Source organism: Leptonychotes weddellii, chromosome 5 (genome assembly GCF_054177405.1).
Source record: "Leptonychotes weddellii isolate Sample4059 chromosome 5, ASM5417740v2, whole genome shotgun sequence".
In the NCBI taxonomy this organism is placed as follows: Eukaryota; Metazoa; Chordata; class Mammalia; order Carnivora; family Phocidae; genus Leptonychotes; species Leptonychotes weddellii.
Genome location: NC_138373.1, coordinates 32,197,282 through 32,215,340, shown reverse-complemented (window position 1 = coordinate 32,215,340; position 18,059 = coordinate 32,197,282). Strand labels below are relative to the sequence as shown.

Genomic DNA, 18,059 nt, shown 5'->3' with positions numbered 1-18,059 from the left:
AGCCGAAGGCAGACGCTTAACGACTGAGCCACCCAGGCGCCCCTCCAACGCTTCTCTTGTTCACAGGAACATCTAGACTTCCAGTGCGTGTTAGAGAATGTAAGCCCTGGAGATTCTGGGCCCAGCCCACAGCTGATGAGCTGCCCTCTTTAGCTGGGCCATGAACTCTCCAGTTTGCCATAGTCCTCATCCCTCCCTGATGTGTCCCTGATAAGATGTTTCTTATACCTAGTCCATCTCACTCAGTTCTTTCTCACCTGTTTCCTGGCATGTAAGCAGTCCCCGGTTCCAGGTGTTGGCATTTTCTCTGAAAGCCCAGATAGTAAAGATGTTGAGCTTTGTGAGTCAAAACATCTCTATTGCACTTACCCTTCAGCCCTGCTGTCATAGCGAGAAAGCAGCCACAGACTGGTAAAGGGTGCGGCTGTGTGCCCATAAAACTATTTACAAAAGCGGGAGGTGGCTTGCTGACCCTGCTCTGCCCACAAGTCTGCCCCGATCCACTCACCTCCATTGTCCTGAGCCCCAGCTAGCCTTCTGTCCCTCTATACGCTCGCCCTCTGCTCCCCCACCTTCTACACATCTGACGGCAGAGGCTCAGGCTGGGAGTGGGGCTGGGCAGGGCCTGTGGCAGGAGGACCGGGGCAGAGCCTGTCCTGGAACATGGTTTCATCTCTAGCAGAGAAATCTCTCAAGCCAAGAGTCCACAGCTCTTGAGAGATCGGGAGACTGGCCTCCTCGTCAAAGTGAATGAGAACATTAGGTGTGATGACCAAACAGTAGTGGGGACTTGTGGACTGGCCTTGAGCAGGAAGAGATTCAGCTTTTTGAAATGTCCCCTAAGGAAATAAGCCGCTCTGCAGAGAAAACATACCCCCCCACCAAACCATCACATGTGAGTGGAGTAGGATTCTGAACAATTGGGGGTGGGATGCAAGCCTCAGTGGGTGGCCACGTGCATTGCAAGCAGGATGATCAGGTTTGCAGAAAGCAGCAGTTATTTGCCTAGCGCTCTTGGCCATGTTGATTGGGAAAAGCCCAGCTTAAAATGATCTGAGCAGTGTGAGCCTGGCAGGTCAGCCCAAAGGTATACAAAGAACAGAAAACTGGAGGGAATCTCACCCACGATTTGGGTGAGTAATACACGGCCAACTAGTGTGAGTTTCTAGAGCACCTCATAGGGCTAAGCAAGTGTTAATGGGGATTATTCCATTCAGCTTAACCTGGGAAGGGGGATACTATGTATACACCCATTTTACAGAAGAGGATACTGAGGCAGAGAGGGTCAGAGATTGTGCCCCAAGGTCACACACTGGTGGGTATTAAGGGCTGGGAGCAGGATCCAAGTGTGGGGAGTCTGACCCACCTGAAATACGTCCTGCCACGGCCTCCCCATCATTGCTCTGCTCGGGTCTGGGGGGCTCTAATGGTTTTTGTATTTTAACAGCTTGGAATGTCACAGATTTTCCTTAATGAGAAGGTCTCACCTCCCCACCCCCACCATGGGAAGGTCTTACTTTCATAATGGGCATGAAAAACAAGAAACAATACACCCAGGGGTCTAGATAGGAAGGCTGAGGGTCAGAGGGGAGAAGAGCAGACAGAGGGCCTCCTGCACACCCAGCCAGGCCAAATGGTGGGGCGACAGGGGACACAGCTGGAGATCCCTATTCCTCTTTTTAAAACATTTTTTAAAAAGATGTTATTTATTTGAGGGGGCAGGGGCAGAGAGAATTCCAAGTAGACTGCGCTAAGCACGGAGCCCGAAGCAGGGCGTGGAGCCTGCTTTGGGGCTCGATCTCACAACCCTGAGATCATGACCTGAGTTGAAATCAAGAGTCGAATCCTCAACCAACTGAGTCACCCAGGTGTCCCAGGGCTTCTCTCTTTTTTAGAATTGAGGTAAAGGGGTGCCTGGCTGGCTTAGTCAGTAGAATGTGCAACTCTTGGTCTCGGGGTTGTGAGTTCAAGCCCCATGTTGGGTGTAGAACCTACTTAAAAATAAATAAGTAGGGGCGCCTGGGTGGCTCAGTTGTTAAGCGTCTGCCTTCGGCTCAGGTCATGATCCCAGGGTCCTGGGATCGAGCCCCGCATCAGGCTCCCTGCTTGGCAGGAAGCCTGCTTCTTCCTCTCCCACTCCCCCTGCTTGTGTTCCCTCTCTTGCTGTGTCTCTCTCTGTCAAATAAATAAATAAAATCTTCAAAAATAAAAAAAAAATAAAGTAAATAAGTAAAATTGAGGTAAAATTCACATAAAATTAACCATTATCCATTCTTTTTTTTTTTTTTTTTTTTAAAGATTTTATTTAGGGCGCCTGGGTGGCTCAGTTGGTTAAGCGACTGCCTTCGGCTCAGGTCATGATCCTGGAGTCCCTGGATCGAGTCCCGCATGGGGCTTCCTGCTCGGCAGGGAGCCTGCTTCTCCCTCTGACCCTCCCACCTCTCATGTACTCTCTCTCTCTCTCATTCTCGCTCTCTCAAATAGATAAATCTTTAAAAAAAAAAGATTTTATTTATTTATTTGTGCACAAGTCTTTGAGAACCTTTTCAGTTTTCTTGGGTCTATACCTCGGAGTGGAAAAGCTGTGTGTTTGATATCACCACGTGTGACTTTCTGAGGCAGTACCTGATTGTTTTCCACAGTGGCTGCACGCCCCGCCCCTCCTTTGGCAATAACACTCCAGTTGCTTCAAAACGACCCTGCATCTGAGATCTCGGAATGGGACGGAGGGATCGTAGCGTAAAAGAAGGGGACCCAGGAGACCCTAGAATATGCTGGTCAAGGGCTCTGGGATCTGAATGCCTGGGTCCCAGTTCCGCTTCTCTGCTCACTCCGGGTACGGCTGGCAGAATCATGGCTCCCAAAGATGTCTTCATCCTAATCCCTGGAACCTTGGAACAAATATGTTAACTTACCCAGCAGAAGGGACTTTGCAGACGTCATTAAGGATTCTGATGGTGAGATCATCCTGTGGGCCAATGTAATCCCAGGGGTCCTCGTGAGAGGGAGGCCAGGAGGGTCAGGGTCAGAGAAGACCAGGACGGAAGCAGAGACTGCGATGAACAAAGGAATGTGCGTGGCCACTAGAAGCTAGAAAAGGCAAGGAACGGATTGTCCCCTAGAGCCTTCAGAAGGAACACAGCCCTGCCGACCTGTTTTAGACTCTGACCTCCAGAACCGTAAGACGATAAATTTGGATTGTTTCAAGCCACTAAGTGTGTGGTGGTATGTTATAGCAGAAACAGGAAATGAGTGCATTAGGTGTGTGACTTGAGCTGGTTGCTAAACTTTTCAAGGCGGCACCTTTCATACCTGTTAAGTGAGGAGAATGGTAAGAGCCACTTGAGGGTTGCCTCGAGGACACACCCAGTGGTAGATGTGTGGTGTTCAGTGTGGAGCCTGACACTAGCTGAGGTGTTCTCCCCTGCTAGACCACAAGCACCACAAGCACCAGAAATTGTGTCCACCTGGCTCACGGCCAACCTCCGGTGCTGAGCAGTCTCCGGCCCCCGGTTGGGCCTGGACGCGCCTGTGCTGAAGGCAAGGAGTGAGAGCTGCCTTTCTGGCCAGCGTCGGGGCCCCAGGTCCCCAAGTTCCGGGGGAAGAGCTTGTTTGAGAGAGAATAATCATCTTCTCGTAAGGATTATCCTGAGGATTAGAGCAAACAGGGATACAGAAGACTCCTAGTACAGTGCCCGGAAAATCCCACCTGCCCAGGAAAGGGAGGAATGGAAACCACGTTTCCCGCCCCTCCCTCCCACCTTCCCTTCCTACTGTCTTCTTCCCTCCCTCCTGTCTTCATTCATGAGGTCCGCAGAGGCCCAGGGCACACTGTGTTCCAGGCTGCTCATCTGGTCTACTGAGAGAAAGGGAAAAATCCGCCCATGAAGAGGCTTAGGGGGCCGTGGCTACCTCCCTGGGTCCCGCAGCACTTGCTGCTGTCGGGAGGCTGTAAGCACACCTGCTGGGCACAGGCCCCGCCCTCCGGCGTCTGGCCACCCCCTGGGAAGGGTGGGACTGGTTGCCAAGGTGCAAGGGCCTCAGGTGGCAACTTTCGCGGATCCGGAAGCAGGAAGTAGTTGGTGTTCTCCGGACCAGGGACCTGCCTGGCTGGGGGAGCTCGGAGGCTGGTGGGGGTCTGGGTGGGGGGAGAGGGAAGGGACAGGGCAGGGGCCGAGGGGTGGCGTGGGAGGGGGGCAGGGGCAGGGCAGGGGCTGGACTGCGGGAGGCCTGGATGCAGCCGAGCTCCAGAGAACAGGGTTCTGAGGCAGCCCTGGGGGGCCGGGGCAGGTGGCACCCAGAGGCCTCAAGCTGAGATGGACTTGGCGGAAGACCTGGAGAAAGAGCTGGAGACCACAGCCCAGGAAGTGCTGGGGAAACTGAGGAGCCATGAGCTGTTCCAGTCCAACTGGGACACTGCTGCCTTCATCATCTTCCTCATTTTCCTCGGTGAGTGCGGCCTTGGCCCCCGGCCCCTCTTGACCTCCTGTCCTAGACCTGGCCGAGGGCCATATCTGGGCACCTGTCCCACCCCCAGGCACCGTGCTGCTCCTGATGCTGCTCGTTTGTACCCACTGCTGCTGCCACAGCTCCTGCAGTCGCCGCGCCTCCAGACCCCAGAAGGTGAGCCCCGAGCAGGTGAGCCCCGAGCAGGTGAACCCCACTGGCCCCCGGGGCTGGGCAGGTGTCAGGGACAGTCTGGAACTGCCCTGGGGAGAGGAGGGTGTTGGGGCTCCTGTGGAGAGGGGCCAGCAGGGCACACACGAGTGAAGCCTCTCTTGCAGGAACACCCCAGGGGAGTGGATAACTTGGCCCTGGAACCTTAACACGGCGAGCCCACCAGCCCCCCCCCGCCTGTGTCCTGCTGGGCAACAGTAACAAAGCCTTGTTTGCCCAGAGCCTGAGTCTGGAGTGTGTTCTGAGCTTCCCGTCAGGGGTGGGCAGTGTGGGCGCTCACTGCTTTCTCCGGATGCCCACCTGCTCCCTCACAGCTCCAGGTCACACAGCAGCTGCTGACAGGAGGCGAAGCTGGGCTCCAGCTCAGGGGCCCAACCCTCAGGCCGAAACCTTGTCTCCAGCCCACTCAGTCCCCTAGCGGCCTGAGGACCCCCTCAAAGGTGGGACAGGGAGGCCAGAGGCTCCATCATTGGGTACCCCCCCCAGGTCCTGACTATTTGGGATCCCCAGCCTGGTCTTTACTCAGACAGACAGACAGACAGACGCTCCAGGTAAAGTCAGATGATCTTTATTTCCTGGAGGCCTTGTCAGGGATATGGAGCAAACACATTCAAGGGCACCACAGCTGGCGGTGGATGGCTTCTGTCTGCCCTCCTGACTCACAGCTTAGGGCCACCATCCACTCCTCACCCTCCACTGGAGGGGGGGTGTGCCACTGCGCGTACCATCCTGGGCAGCTCAGAAGGCAAAAAAGGAGGGGGAAGGAGAGCCCTGGGCCTGGCGCCACCCTCAGTCCAAAGGTTCCCACTGTGCAGGGAGGGCAGGGTTTGGAATGTGGGCCACCTCTGGGCTCTGCCTTCCTGACCCCCCCGCCCCACCTTCCTGACCACCCCCTACAAAATGAAAAGCAAGTCAGCATCCCTGTCTCTCAGTGGTTCCAGTGTTCATTTCCATCTGTGCAAATGTGATGGGCAGGATGGGGAGAAGAGGGAAATAAATAATAGCCCAGGCTGCCCGGTTCTGGCTCTGGCCAGCATTCTTGGGGGGATGGGTGAGGGGGACAAGGGCCATTTCCCTGGGGGTCAGGCTCTCGGGTGCTCTGCTCAGAAAGGCCTGTAGCTCCAGTAGCTGGAGAACACGGAGATCTGGGGAGGGAGAGAGGTGGGGGGACATGGTGAATGGAGGTGTTAGGGGGCTTCACCCCTGCTGAACCCTCTGACCCAGGTGAGATTTCAAGGTCATTCAAGGGCAATGTGTCAGGGGGAGAGGGTATTGTTGCTCAGCCACATTGTGGCCCATCTGCCTGGTGTGTGTGGAAGGTACAAAGGACCTTAAGATTTGGGGGTGCTTTGGGAGTGTGACAAGAGTCCTTGGAATCCCTCCAAAATGAGACGGCTTAGCAGCCTGCTATCTGGCTGACCCCATCTGTCTGAGAGAGAGGCCTGCCCCGCCCCCACAGTCCCCACCCCACCTTATCCTTGAGCTGCTGGCAGAGCTGCAGGGACACAGTGAAGAAGACGAGGGCGTCGTTGAGCCATGGGATCACACACTCCACCTTGTGCACGTGGCTCACCTCCAGGCGCTGGGAGCCCCACTCACTGGGGGGAGAAGGAGGGTCCCTGGGGGTGGCCTGACCAGCCCGCCCCCCCAGCCCCCAAGGTGCAGAAAGTTGGGGCGGGCAGGGTGCTCCAGGGTCCCCCCCCCCCTACTTACAACATGGCCCCAGGGCTGTGGAGCACAGCGCCTCCAGCTGGGCGGAAGTTCTAAGCAGAAGAGCACCAGACCCAGTCAGGCCCAAGAGGCTGCAAGGCACTTGGGGGTGGGGGGCAAGTGGGGTCCCCCTCACCTTGGTGGAATTGGGCTGCAGGGCGTGCAGCTGGTACACGGTGAGGCAGAGTTTGTTGAGGTTGATGTAGACGTTGACAAGCAAGTCGGAGGGCAGGGCAGGGGCAAACATCCGCTGGGGACGAGGACCGGGCAAGCAGGTGGGATGAGGGGCCAGGCAGAACCGCCTGGGGGACCCCATTCCCCAGCCTATAGACTGGGGCTTCCAGACTCTTCCCGGTGCCCCGGGTAGCTTCCTGCACCAGGCTTGGGAACCACTGACCCAGACCAGGGGTATCTGGGGGATGCAAGATGGAAGCCAAGGACCTTATCCCAGAAAATTGTGGCATAGACCTAGACCTCCGACTGACAACAGTTTGGGGTTTCCAGGACCCCGTCACACCCCTGTGTCCCTCCCAGGGGGCAAGCTGGGCTCCTCAGCGGCATTCCCTCTCCTGGAGCAGGGGCTGCCCTAAGGCACTGACCGTGAGGCCACTCGCAGCGATCTCAGGCAGAGTAAGGGTGGCCGGGGTGGTGAGCCGGTTGCGGGCTCTGGTCAGTTGCAGCATCACAGCATCCATCAGCTGTGGGGAGGGGGCCAGTCATAGCTGCTGCAAGGGCAGCCCCCGCCCTCCCGCATAGGTACTGACCAAGTCATGGTAGCTCCCAGCTCCTGCCCCGGGTGGTCACACTCTCAAGGCCTGAACCCCTACAGTGTGGGGCTTGTTAAAGGTGCAGATATTTGGGCTCTAGCTGCGGGTGGGGGACTGGACGTCTGCACTGTTCACCATCTGTCCAGGAGGTTCTATTGCATGGGATCCTGGGTGCTGGTCCAATGCGGAATGGAAGATGGAAGATCCCTGGAGTTAGTCCCAAGGGCATGAGGGCTTTGTGGATGGGGGTGCAGGCAATGAAGGAGCTTAGAGAAGAGGCCTTAATCCCAGTTGGGTGCAAGGAGCCAGGGAGGGCTTCCTGGAGGAGGTGATAGGATGGGTAAGTTGAGGTCTTAAGGTGGGCACCAGACCGTTTTCAAAGGTGAAGCTCCAGAGAGGTAAGGTCACATAGCTAGTGAATAGTGGAACCATCTGGAACTCATCCTTTTCCTTTGCCATGGACCAAAGCTCTGGCCTGAACTCCCCAGAGCCCCAACTTCCACTGCTTCAGATGTTGCGGTGGGGGTGGGGGTGACCTGGCTTCTAGGAAAGGGAAATTTTGGATGGAGGCACGGGGGCTGCACTGCCTACATCCAGGGTGGTCCCAGTTCTGGGAGGGACTTTAGTCCATCTAGTTCTAAGTTTTCATATGAGGACCCAGAGGTCCAGAGAGGGTAGGTGAATCACCTACAGACACAGAGCAAGTCAGGGACAGAGCTAAAGCACGAGTTTGGGGCATATAAGAGCAGCTCTTCCCTCCACACCATGTGAATTCACTTTGCAAATCACAAGGGTTTCCCTATGGCTAGTAGAGCTGCTAGCAGCTGCTATTCACTGAGCATGTGCCAGGCAGGGGCTGCTCCACCTGCATCATCCCAACTGCTAGTGGCGACACCATGGCCCCCTTTTATAGGTGAGGCTACTGAGGCACAGAACGGCTAAGAAAGTGACCTGGGGTTGCACAGCTTACAGTGGAGGCCCTGGGATCAGAACCCAGGTCTGAGTCTGGAACCCGGGCTGTGACTCATTTGACTGTGTCTGCTTGGATATGTGCACACTGAGAGATGATGGGTCCACCATCAGCTGCACCTGAGGATGTGGGGGCAGAGCTCTCCAGGGGCCTGGTCAGGGGTCAGGGCCAGAGGTAGGCGTAGGGATCCTGCTTCTCCTGTTCCTGTAGGCAGCTCACCTTGAGGACCTCTGCTCCTGTCCTGAACTGGTAGCTTTCATCCCGGTTGGCAAGGAGGTAAATGGCCTGGCTTACGTGGTTCCTGGCATCCTGGATCTGAAAAAAATGCCCACTGAGGGGTCAGTGGGCTGGGCCTCAGGAGGAAGAGATGCCATCTTCAGAGAAGCCACAGTCTCCAGGGCCCCAGATGACGGGCCCTCACCCCGAGGTATTGCCTGCCTGACCCTTCCCCGCCAGCTGTCCTTTCTGTGCCCCCCGAAGCCAGGCCCTGACTGGGTGCTGGGCACATGGCACAGACTCTGGCAGGCCTGCCATCACACAGCTCACCTTCTAAAGGAGAACAGATGGTAGCAGAGCAAAGGCACAAGATAACACACTGAGTGACTTGCACAAGGACAAGAGGGTGACTCTGCAGGATGGGGGAGGAGGAGCCTCTTTAGCTGGAGGTCAAAGGAGGCCCGAGGGAGATGCCTCTTGGGCATCACCCAAGTGATGAGAAAAGCAGCAAGAGAGGGCTCCAGGCAGAGCAAGGAGCATGGGCAAAGGCCCTGAGGTGGAGGAGCAGGGTCTAATCACACAGGAGCTGGTAGGGAGCATGGACTTTGTCCCCAGGAGCCAGTGGAAGCCCCTGGAGGCTCTGGGAAGGGGAGTTCCTTGTTCCAGAGGATCCCTGTGGTTCCCATTGGGGCCCAGGGGCCTACAGACAGAATAGGTTCTCACCTCCCTCTAGGTGAGGCTCTGGAGCCCCAGGCACTGCCTGCGCCAGCTTTGCTGCTAGGAAACACCCTCCCAGGCTTGCTGTGGCCTTAAGTCTCCCATGGCCGCACCAGGAGGCCTCAGTGCTGCTCAGGCCTGCCCCTGCCTGCCTGAGCTTGTGGCTTGAGCCCTGGCAGGGGAAGGGCCCAACTACCTGCTGCAGCTTCCACTGCTTGTCCTCTCGGAAGGCGAAGTGCAGCAGCTGGTTGTTCCGGGGTATCTTCAGGTTCACGTCCTGACGGGCAAGAGTGTATAAGCAGGAGGACTGCCCTCCTGCTTCTGGCCACTCTGAGACCTTGAGCAGGGGGCAGACACGGGGTGTGTGTGGTGGCTCAAGCCCCAGTCATTCCACAGGGCAGAAGGTCTCCCAGCACCTTGGCCATTTGGGGTGTGAACAGGGAGGTCAGGAAACAGGAACTCAGGCCCAAGAGGAGCCACAAAGAAACGAAAGGGAAAAGAGAAAGGGGAAGGTGGCCTCAGCTGGGAGGAGGTGTGACTGTGGGCAGAAAGGGAGCATGGATACAGGCCAATGGACTGAACATCCACTGCTGGAGGAGAGGCACCTTCCCCCACATCTTGGGGCCTGGCACAGACGGAACTCAGGTGTTGGCTGATTCCACTTTGAATTGGGGCCAGCCTAATCCCGCCATTGCCCACGCTTCACTGGGCCCAGACTCAGGGCCAGGCTGTGTGCAAAGCATCCCTCTTCCACCACCTCTCACTGAAGCCACACACCAATTCCAGAGGAGGTTTGGCGGGGTGGGTTGTTATTTCACAAATGAGGAAACTGAGGCCCAGAGAGGTCAAGGATCCTGCCCAGGGTCACACAGCCAACTGGTAAAGGCAAAGCTCAGCAGGAGGCCCCCTCACTCTTCCCCACTGGATCCTCCAGCAGCAGGGAAAGGGGGAAGCGGGGCTGGGGGACTCACCGCCTGGCTCAGCGCGTCCCCTTGCAGAGTCAGCACGCCCTTCACCTGGTCTGTGCTGCAACACGCGGGGGTCAGAGCAGTGCCTGCGGCTGCCCTTTCCCACCATCTAGCCCTCCCAGCAGGTTGCCCCTGGCTGTCACAGGATGGCCCAGGCTGTCCCACAGCACACCCTCTGGATGTTGGGGCTGAAATTAGTCTGCATGGCAGGGTCTTGGCTGTGCAGTATCCCACGTGTCCCCCTTCCAAGCAGTCCATCCCTCTTGGTTCTCCTCAGCCTGGCTCACCTACAGCTGCCAAGGATGAAGTTCTCCTGCTTGGCAGGCCCCTCGGTGCCTGTACCAGAGCATGGCAGAGTGAAGCGGAGCGAGGCCTCCTGGAGGGGCAGAGGGCAGTGGAGTAAAGTTCACCCAATCCAGCTCACCACTCCTTCCAGAAGCCCCATTCCTGGGTTGGCCAGGGTAGGGACAAAGTGGGCTCCTCTCAAGCCTCCAGGGCACCTTCCCATTTCTCTGGCCCCTCCCCCGCCACCTGAGTTTCAGGTCCTACCAGAGTGGATAGCTGTTCCTTCCACATTCCCTGGACGCCTCCCTCATGCCCAACTCAGTCAGGGATATAGAACAGAGATGACCTCCAGGCTTGGTTAAGATGCTCCAGTGTAGGGAGCAGAGTCAGGGAATGACAGTACTCATGGTAACTCGAAATTCTGGCCATAGCACGCAATGCCTGGACATTTTTGTGAGTTGACTTATCTTCAGAACAGCCCCGTGAGGCCGGTACTGCAATCTCGTTCTTGCGAAAGGGAGGCCCCATGAGGTTGAGTACGATGCTGGAGACCTTGAGATCACAGCTTCAAAGGAAGCATTCCTTGACCCCAACCCCGACCCCCTAGCCGGGGGCTCATTCCAGGCCCAGCCCAGCACTCTCACACAGCTGCTTGTGATTAAGTGGGCAATCATGTAGTGGTGCCCCGACTGGACGCCAAGTCCACTGGCGTAGGGCCTGGTCTGCACAACGCGCGTCGCGTCCACAGCAGGCGCTCGGGAGGCAGGCGCGGTGGCCCGGGAAGGAGCCGCAGCGGCGCCGGCCCGCCAGAAGCCTTACCTTGAGGATGTCCTGCAGCTGCCTGAGCACTGCGTGCACCTCGTCGTGCAGCAGCCAGCGGAACTCCTCCTCCTGCGGGGACAGGCCGGCGGTCAGCCGCCCGGGCCCGCCGTCCCCAGCCCCGCCTCGCCCCGCCCCGCCCGCGCGCCTCACCAGCACCGCTCGTTCCGCCGCCGTCGCTGACATCGCGGTCGCCATCGCCCCCGCTCAGCAACGGTCCCCGGCTCGGCGTCCGCTTGAAGCTCGGTCCACCGGCCGTCAGTGCGCCCGCGGCGCCCGAGCCCACCCCCGCCGCCGATTGGCTCCGCGCGCGCCCGCCCCGCTCTCAGGCCCCCTCCCCCGCCTCCGACCGGCCGAGCTGGCGCTCCAAATCGAGGCTGGCGGCTGCGCGAACCCGCTTGCGCCGGCTCTTCCAAGCGGCCGCCGGCACCTACCCGGGGCGCTGGGCGCTCGGGCGCCGCATCCCCCGCCACTCTGGGGGTGGAGCGTGGCGGCCGCCTGTCCCGCCCCTCCCCAGCTCTGATAGGGCGCCCTGCTCCGCTTGCTCTCATTGATTGGCCATCGGGATGGCTTGTTCTCGCCGCGCCCGGCGATTGGCTGGCGGGGCAGCCTGTTCCTGCTCGGCCTCGCCCTCCGCGCGCTGAGCTCTCGGGTTCCGTTGGGTCGGGAGGAAGGAGCCCACTGAGCCGACAGTCCCGGCGCTCCCGGCCCTCCTCCCTCCTCTGGGCGCAGGCAGTAACCACTGCCGAGGTAATCAGTCACAATTGTGTTACCAAGAAACGTTTTATTTTGCTTGCAGTAGCTTTTTGTTAATTGCACAAAATCATGTTTTTGCCATTTAAACATTATCACACAATCCTATTCTGAAAGACAAATGTTCATTAAAAACAAAGCAAAAATAAAAATTCACAACCTTAATTACCTAGATTTGTCATTTAAAGGAGGTTTAAAGGAAAAAAAAAGGGGGTCGCGCAAGAGGGGCTTTCTTACAAGCTTTTTCACAAGTGTCACATTTTCTCCTAAAAGGGAAGGATTTCAAAACAAAGATGAAATAGCTTAAACAGAAATACTCATAAAAAGAAACTTTACAGAACTGTCAACAATATTAAGACAACATTGACTAACCAGTTTCATTACAGTATCTTCCCCACCCCCACCCCCCACCCTCCCCAAAATGTCCGGCTAGGACTAGAACAGGCTTTGTGTTCAGACAGAAAAGAATTCCAAATCCCAGTGAAGTTATGCCAAAAACACGCAGGCATCTTCCTTGCCCTCCCTCTATGTCTTCTGAGATCCCCTAGCCTGGGTTCTGATCGGCGCAAATGGGCCAAGGTTGAGGGGGGAGGGGCCCACCCCAGTGTGGTCTCATTCTCTATATTCACTAGAAACGCTGACCTGCAAAGTGTGACTTTGGAAAATGCAACCCATGCAGAGGGAGAGAACATTGACATCCTTTAGGTGACTTCTCCTTGTTTTTATGCCACATTCCAAGCCCCTCTGGTCCCCTGTCCAAGGAGAAATGTTAGGGTTTCGAGGATGTCTTAGATCCACCTCTTAGGGTCAGATAATTCAGGTTGGGTCAGGCCCAGTTCTCTTCCCTCCCGAGGGACCCTGGGGCCCTGGAAGCATCGAAGACCATGCTTCTGCTAAAGTGAAGACACTCGTTCCTGTTTCAACAGCTGAGCCTAAGAAATGGCCATCGTTGGTCAGGCTGGGTATGGGCCAAAGAAGGGACAGACAGAAACACTGTCTCCATGGGAAGAAAAGGACGAAGGGAGAATGAAGAGATGGGCAGGTGGGGAACATGTACAGGAGCAGGCTGGAGAAGTTGGGACTGCTATGAGGGGACCCAGTCAGAGTGACTCTTCAGAACGAGGTGGAAGTCTGCAGCATAACGGAAAACAGGAAGGAACCCCACTCTCCTCCCTCTTCACTCCTCCCTGGTGGCCCTCAGGATACCCTTCCCAAGGGCTGGAATGCAAATCCAAATACTAAAAGAGCCTGGTGAGGAGTGAGCTCTCCCTACACCAAAGCAAGGAAGTCTGATCCCAGCCCAGGGCTCTGCAGTGACGGTGACTTCTGGGATAGGTGCTCAAGAGCGGTGACGAGAGTAGGCTTCTGTGGGGCTCACCTAATGTGCTGGCGATTTGCTGCTCTCCCCAGAGAGCCAGAGCCCTGTGTCCGCTCAACTTGGCCAATTTCTTTTTCAGTTCACAAAGGCATTTATGGAGAGTTGGTTGCACATTGGTAGCTTAAACATGACAATCCTCATCAGCTGGTCACCTGAGGTTGGAGGGCCCATGAGGACCCTCTGTTTGGAGTCGGTGCTGGCTCATCTTGACCCAGAGCCTCTGTTTCACGTGCGGGATCCAGGGTGGGATGTGGACATAACCACAGCCTCTTCGCTCTGAAGGAAGGAAGCAGTGGAAAGGCTTCCAGTTCTTACTGCTGATTCTAGTTCCTCGACTGGAAAGGGTCTGAGATAAGACAAGCTCAGAAGGGGGAAAAAAAAAAAAGCCAGGCAGCAGTTTCTGGGCAGCTTTTATCCTGGGGTGAGAGCCAGTGTGTGGTGTGTAGAGGGGGAGAGGGGGAGGGAGAGAGAGAGAGAGAGAGAGAGAGAGAGAGAGAGAGAGAGAGAGAGAGAGAACGTACACACAGCCACCGTGTGTGTGTGTGTGTGTGTGTAAACACACAGCCACCTAGTCCAGGGCCAGTGCCCAGCTCAAGAGCTTTCCCAAAGGCCAATCCTGCTGACACCCCTCCCCTCCCCAGGACCTCCAGGGGAGGAGTGACGCTGTGTGCTGTGCTGATGGCAAGTCTCAAAGTCTGTATAAAAGGAGATGGAGACAGGTGGACTGGTCCAGAGTTAAGTCCCAGGACCCCAACCCCATGTGAGGAGGAGGGGTCAGAGGGAAGACTGAGGGGGCGGGGTGGGGTATCAAGGGCTTAGTGTATATAGGCTCGGTACACGGCAGACATGTCGTTGTCAGACTGGTCCAGTGCCTTGGCTCTTTTGTACACCTGGAAAAAAAGGAGATGGGCTCAGTCTCTGACCACAGAGCTGACTTAAAGACACAATCTGCTTTGTGGAGGTAGTTCTAGATGCGGTCAGGCAGGCAGGCTCAGCCAGGAGTCCAGGCTGTCTGGGTGCAACTCCTGGCCACCCTCCACTGATCTTGAGCCAAGTGCCTCAGTTTCTGCCTTCATCACTAGTCCTTCATGTCATGGAGAAGATAACAAGGTTATCGTGAGGACTAAACGGAGTGAGGGAGGTAAAGTGCTCAGAGTTAGTAATTATAATCATGTCTCTTCCTGCCTCCAGGGTCTTCCCATGTTACTCTCTGGGCCACTACCCTTGCCCTTCCCTCTGCATGGGATGCCTTTCCCTAGGCATGGCTGGCTCCTTCCCAGTCCGCTCCAAGGCCTTCCCTGACCAGCCTATGGAAAGCAGTGGCTGTACCACTTGATCCTGGTCACCTTTTCTTCCTCTGTTCTATTTTATTCATACTTTTGACCTTCAGAGATTGTTTAAATAACTATCTGCTTATATTGTGCCTCCTTCCATTGAAATGTAAGCTCCACAAGGAAGGGAACAGGTGGCCCCTCAACATGTCCCCAGAGCCTAGAACAGTGCTTGGCAGCTGACAGCCACTCCAGAGCCACTAGGTGAATACTATGAACGAATGTGAAGAGAATTAAAAAGCCATTCGAGCAGGGCAGTGTGGCGTCCAGGCACACTGAGGAAATGCAGTTGGACACAAGGTTCCTCCCACAGAGTCAGCTGCATCTTTGTCTTTTTAAAAACATAGTCCAGTTGAAGCCACGACAACTGAGTGTCCATTATAGCTCAGGTGTAGCTGTCAACTCAAAATGAAGGCTAAATAAAGACCTTTTCAGAGAAAAGAAAACGAATCGTTGCCAGCAGACCTGCATTACAGGGAATGCTGAAGCAAGTTCTTCCAGTTGAAAGGAAACAATACCAGAGAGAAATTCAAATCTTCAGAAAAGAATGGAGAACACTGGAAATGGTAAATTAGACAAATAGAAAAGTATTTTTTCTCTTAATTAAAAAAATTACACATTGGGGCGCCTGGGTGGCTCAGTTGGTTAAGCGACTGCCTTCGGCTCAGGTCATGATCCCAGAGTCCTGGGATCGAGTCCCACATCGGGCTCCCGGCTCAGCGGGGAGCCTGCTTCTCCCTCTGACCCTCTCCTCTCTCATGCTGTTTCTCTCTCGCTCGCTCTCTAATAAATAAATAAAATCTTTAAAAAAAAAAAAAATTACACATGACCACTTAAAACATTCCAACATTGTCTGGTAGGTTTAGAACAAAGGCAGATGTAACACACAGGAAATCTATACCCCAAAGCAGGGGTTCTCTTGGGGCACTGGGTGGTTAGTGGCTCAGAGCATCCGACTCTTGATTTCGGCTCAGGTCATGATATCAGACACGTGGGATCAAGCCCCACATCAGACCCCACACTCAGTGTGGAGTCTGCTTGTCCCCTTCCCTCTGCCCGCCCCCCCAACTCATGCACGTGTATGTACACGCTCTCTCAAAATAAATAAAATCTTAAAAAAAAAATAAAGCAGGGCTTCTCAAGCTGGGGTTATTTTGCCCCACAGGACACGTGGTAATGTCTACAGACCTCTTCTCAACTGAGGGGGCATTGTTGGCTTCTAGTGGGTATAGGACACTGCTAATATTGCTGCTAAATATCCTGCAATGCACAGGACAGCTCCCACAACAAAATGGCAATGGTGCCCAGGTTAAGAAGCCTTGCCTTAAAGGAGGAGGGCTGGAGCGGGAAATGGATCTATGTTTTATGTGAAGAGGTACAACGTTAACCCTAAGTAGGCCATGAAGTTAAGGATATTGCATATCCTTCCATACTGCAATCCCTAGAGCAAAGATAAAAGAAAAACAATGCATTATTAAAAAGCCAATGGAGAAAATGGAATTCTAAGAAATATTCAAATAATCCAAAAGGCAGTAAAAAAGGAGAGACAGACAAAAGCCAGAAGGGACAAATAGCAATCAAATGATAAAATGGTACCTCCAAATCCAACCACACACCAACAGACTTTAAGACTAAATGTTAATGGACTAATTAACCTTAAGATCCTGAACACTGAGCTCCAGTGAGGAGCCTAAATTCACACCCTCCAGAAAGCAACACGCTCCACTGAAATTAACCAAAATACCTGTTTTCAAGCCAATGAATCTTACAGTCAGGGCAGAGGCAAGTCAGAAATCACTTCACAGAGAAAGCTGCCAACACAAGCCACACACAGACCCTTCAGAAGTAACTTCAATTAAAGACGATCAACAAAAAAATTACATAAAATACACAGAGAACTCCACTGCTAAGAGAGAATCCGAGGCAAAACAAATGGGGGGAACGTGAAAACTGTACTGCAACCTGAAAAGGTGAAGTTAAGTTCTCTGAGATGTCCAGGCAGACAAGGAAGGGACAGGAGACTGATTACATATTACGAAAAGCCACATCTGAAAAGAGCAGAACTGTGTTTCTTTACTTCTATGCTGGAACAATCCACTTGAGACTTGTTTAACTTGAATGAAAATGTGTATCCTCTTATACTATCTAGAAGATACAGCCTCTAAAATAAATGAATTTATGTGTTTCGTATATATGTTTTACACAAAATACGGTTTTGATTGTAACTCTACAGTAATGAAGTATTGCTCAGCTTTTTTAAGGCTACCCTTCTGTCAGGCTGAGAAAGCTGACCTTCTAAACGACGGCCCCTGGCTGGCTCAGCTGGTAGAGCACCCAACTCTTGATCTTACGGTCCTGAGTTTGAGCCCCACATCAGGTATAAGATTACTTAAAATAAACTTATTAAAACAAATAAATAACCCTTCCCCCAAACTCAACTGTTTTAAAAAAGTGCATATGTAGGTGCTTTGTTGTCACTCAAACAAATGTTAATGACCAAACACTCCAATTAACAGGCAGATGCCAGAATGGATAAAAATGCAAGCCCCAATGACAGACTGTATACAGAGAATACAATTTAAATATAAAGACACAAGTTAAAAGTAAATGACTGGAGGGGCGCCTGGGTGGCTCAGTTGGTTAAGCGGCTGCTTTCTGCTTTCGGCTCAGGTCATGATCCTGGAGTCCCAGGATCGAGTCCCGCATCGGGCTCCCTGCTTGGCAGGGAGTCTGCTTCTCCCTCTGACCCTCCTCCCTCTCATGCTCTCTGTCTCTCATTCTCTCTCTCTCAAATAAAAAAAAAAAAAAAAAAAAAGTAAATGACTGGAAAAAGATATACCATGAACACAGTAGCAGCTATAGTGAAACCAGGCTATAGGCTTGTAGACAAAGGTAAGGAGGGACATTTCATAATAATTAAAGGGCAAATTCATCAGGAAGATATGACCATCACAAATGGCTAAGGACCCAACCACAAGAGTTTCAAAGATAATAGAATTAAAGGGAAAAACAGACAATGCTACAATCATAGTTGGAGATTTTAGTATCTCTCAGCAACTGAAAGAACCAGAGAAAAAGGCCAGTAAAGATGACCTAAAAAACACTACCAACCTCGACCTAACTGATTATTTGCAGAACACAGCACCCAACAACTGCAGAACAGAGTCTTCGTAAGTGCACATGATACACCTACCAAGACAGACCATCTGCTGGGCCACAAAACAAGTCTGAATGAATTTAAAGAGTTAAAAATCACACAGGATGTGTTTTTTTAACCACAACAGATATACATCAGTAATCAATACCCATTAGATTCATAGGACGACTCCAATTATCTGACACACTTTTAAGTCATCCACAGGTCAAAGAAATCACAAGGGAAATAAGCATGGCTCAGAAGGAAATGTATGCTTTTAAATGCTCCTGTCTAGAATCAATGATGTGAGCTTCCACCTCAAGAGGTGAGAC

At 53.8% G+C, this 18,059-nt stretch overlaps 3 protein-coding genes across 13 annotated transcripts in view; 1 reads left to right on the top strand and 2 right to left on the bottom strand.

Moving 5' to 3' along the window:
* Nucleotides 1–4,048: 4,048 nt before the first annotated feature.
* On the top strand, nucleotides 4,049–5,690 carry SMIM22 (small integral membrane protein 22). Of its 3 annotated transcripts, none has more exons than XM_031019947.2 (4): nucleotides 4,049–4,130; nucleotides 4,291–4,449; nucleotides 4,538–4,623; nucleotides 4,785–5,690. In XM_031019947.2, the coding sequence occupies exons 2-4, from the start codon at nucleotides 4,317–4,319 to the stop codon at nucleotides 4,824–4,826; spliced, it is 261 nt and encodes an 86-aa protein (XP_030875807.1). In that variant the 5' UTR covers nucleotides 4,049–4,130; nucleotides 4,291–4,316; the 3' UTR covers nucleotides 4,827–5,690. The 3 variants fall into 3 exon arrangements, with proteins under 3 accessions (XP_030875807.1, XP_006748920.1, XP_030875805.1); XM_006748857.3 differs by having other exon boundaries at nucleotides 4,538–4,638; XM_031019945.2 differs by having other exon boundaries at nucleotides 4,055–4,126; nucleotides 4,538–4,638.
* ROGDI (rogdi atypical leucine zipper) lies at nucleotides 5,230–11,437 on the bottom strand. 3 transcript variants are annotated; one of them, XM_006748858.3, is made up of 11 exons: nucleotides 11,283–11,437; nucleotides 11,130–11,201; nucleotides 10,313–10,401; nucleotides 10,029–10,083; nucleotides 9,254–9,334; nucleotides 8,344–8,439; nucleotides 6,987–7,085; nucleotides 6,524–6,637; nucleotides 6,391–6,440; nucleotides 6,149–6,275; nucleotides 5,230–5,822 (listed from the first exon to the last, which is right to left on the bottom strand). In XM_006748858.3, exons 1-11 carry the CDS (start codon nucleotides 11,325–11,327, stop codon nucleotides 5,781–5,783), a joined length of 870 nt encoding a protein of 289 aa, XP_006748921.1. In that variant the 5' UTR covers nucleotides 11,328–11,437; the 3' UTR covers nucleotides 5,230–5,780. The 3 variants fall into 3 exon arrangements, with proteins under 3 accessions (XP_006748921.1, XP_081676242.1, XP_081676243.1); XM_081820116.1 differs by lacking the exon at nucleotides 6,987–7,085; XM_081820117.1 differs by lacking the exons at nucleotides 10,029–10,083; nucleotides 10,313–10,401.
* Nucleotides 11,438–11,893: 456 nt separating this feature from the next.
* LOC115937050 (cytokine-like nuclear factor N-PAC) overlaps nucleotides 11,894–18,059 on the bottom strand; it is a 35,710-nt gene continuing 29,544 nt past the window's right edge. For all 7 annotated transcript variants that reach the window (XM_081820113.1, XM_081820115.1, XM_081820114.1 and 4 more), the window contains one exon: nucleotides 11,894–14,150. In XM_081820113.1, coding sequence (XP_081676239.1) covers nucleotides 14,076–14,150 — 75 coding nt within the window. In that variant the 3' untranslated portion in view covers nucleotides 11,894–14,075. The remainder of the gene's footprint in view (nucleotides 14,151–18,059) is intronic.

What these genes read in the sequence shown, in the direction of transcription:
- ROGDI (XM_006748858.3), bottom strand. Translation starts at nt 11,327, where the DNA reads ATGGCGACCGCGATGTCAGCGACGGCGGCGGAACGAGCGGTGCTG. An exon ending in GGGACGCGCTGAGCCAGGCG is followed by an intron (nt 9,335 to 10,028) that starts GTGAGTCCCCCA and finishes CTTGCCCGTCAG; the next exon opens with GACGTGAACCTGAAGATACC. An exon ending in AGCAGTGGAAGCTGCAGCAG is followed by an intron (nt 8,440 to 9,253) that starts GTAGTTGGGCCC and finishes CATTTTTTTCAG; the next exon opens with ATCCAGGATGCCAGGAACCA.
- SMIM22 (XM_006748857.3), top strand. Translation starts at nt 4,317, where the DNA reads ATGGACTTGGCGGAAGACCTGGAGAAAGAGCTGGAGACCACAGCCCAG. An exon ending in CATCTTCCTCATTTTCCTCG is followed by an intron (nt 4,450 to 4,537) that starts GTGAGTGCGGCC and finishes TCCCACCCCCAG; the next exon opens with GCACCGTGCTGCTCCTGATG. An exon ending in AGAAGGTGAGCCCCGAGCAG is followed by an intron (nt 4,639 to 4,784) that starts GTGAGCCCCGAG and finishes CCTCTCTTGCAG; the next exon opens with GAACACCCCAGGGGAGTGGA.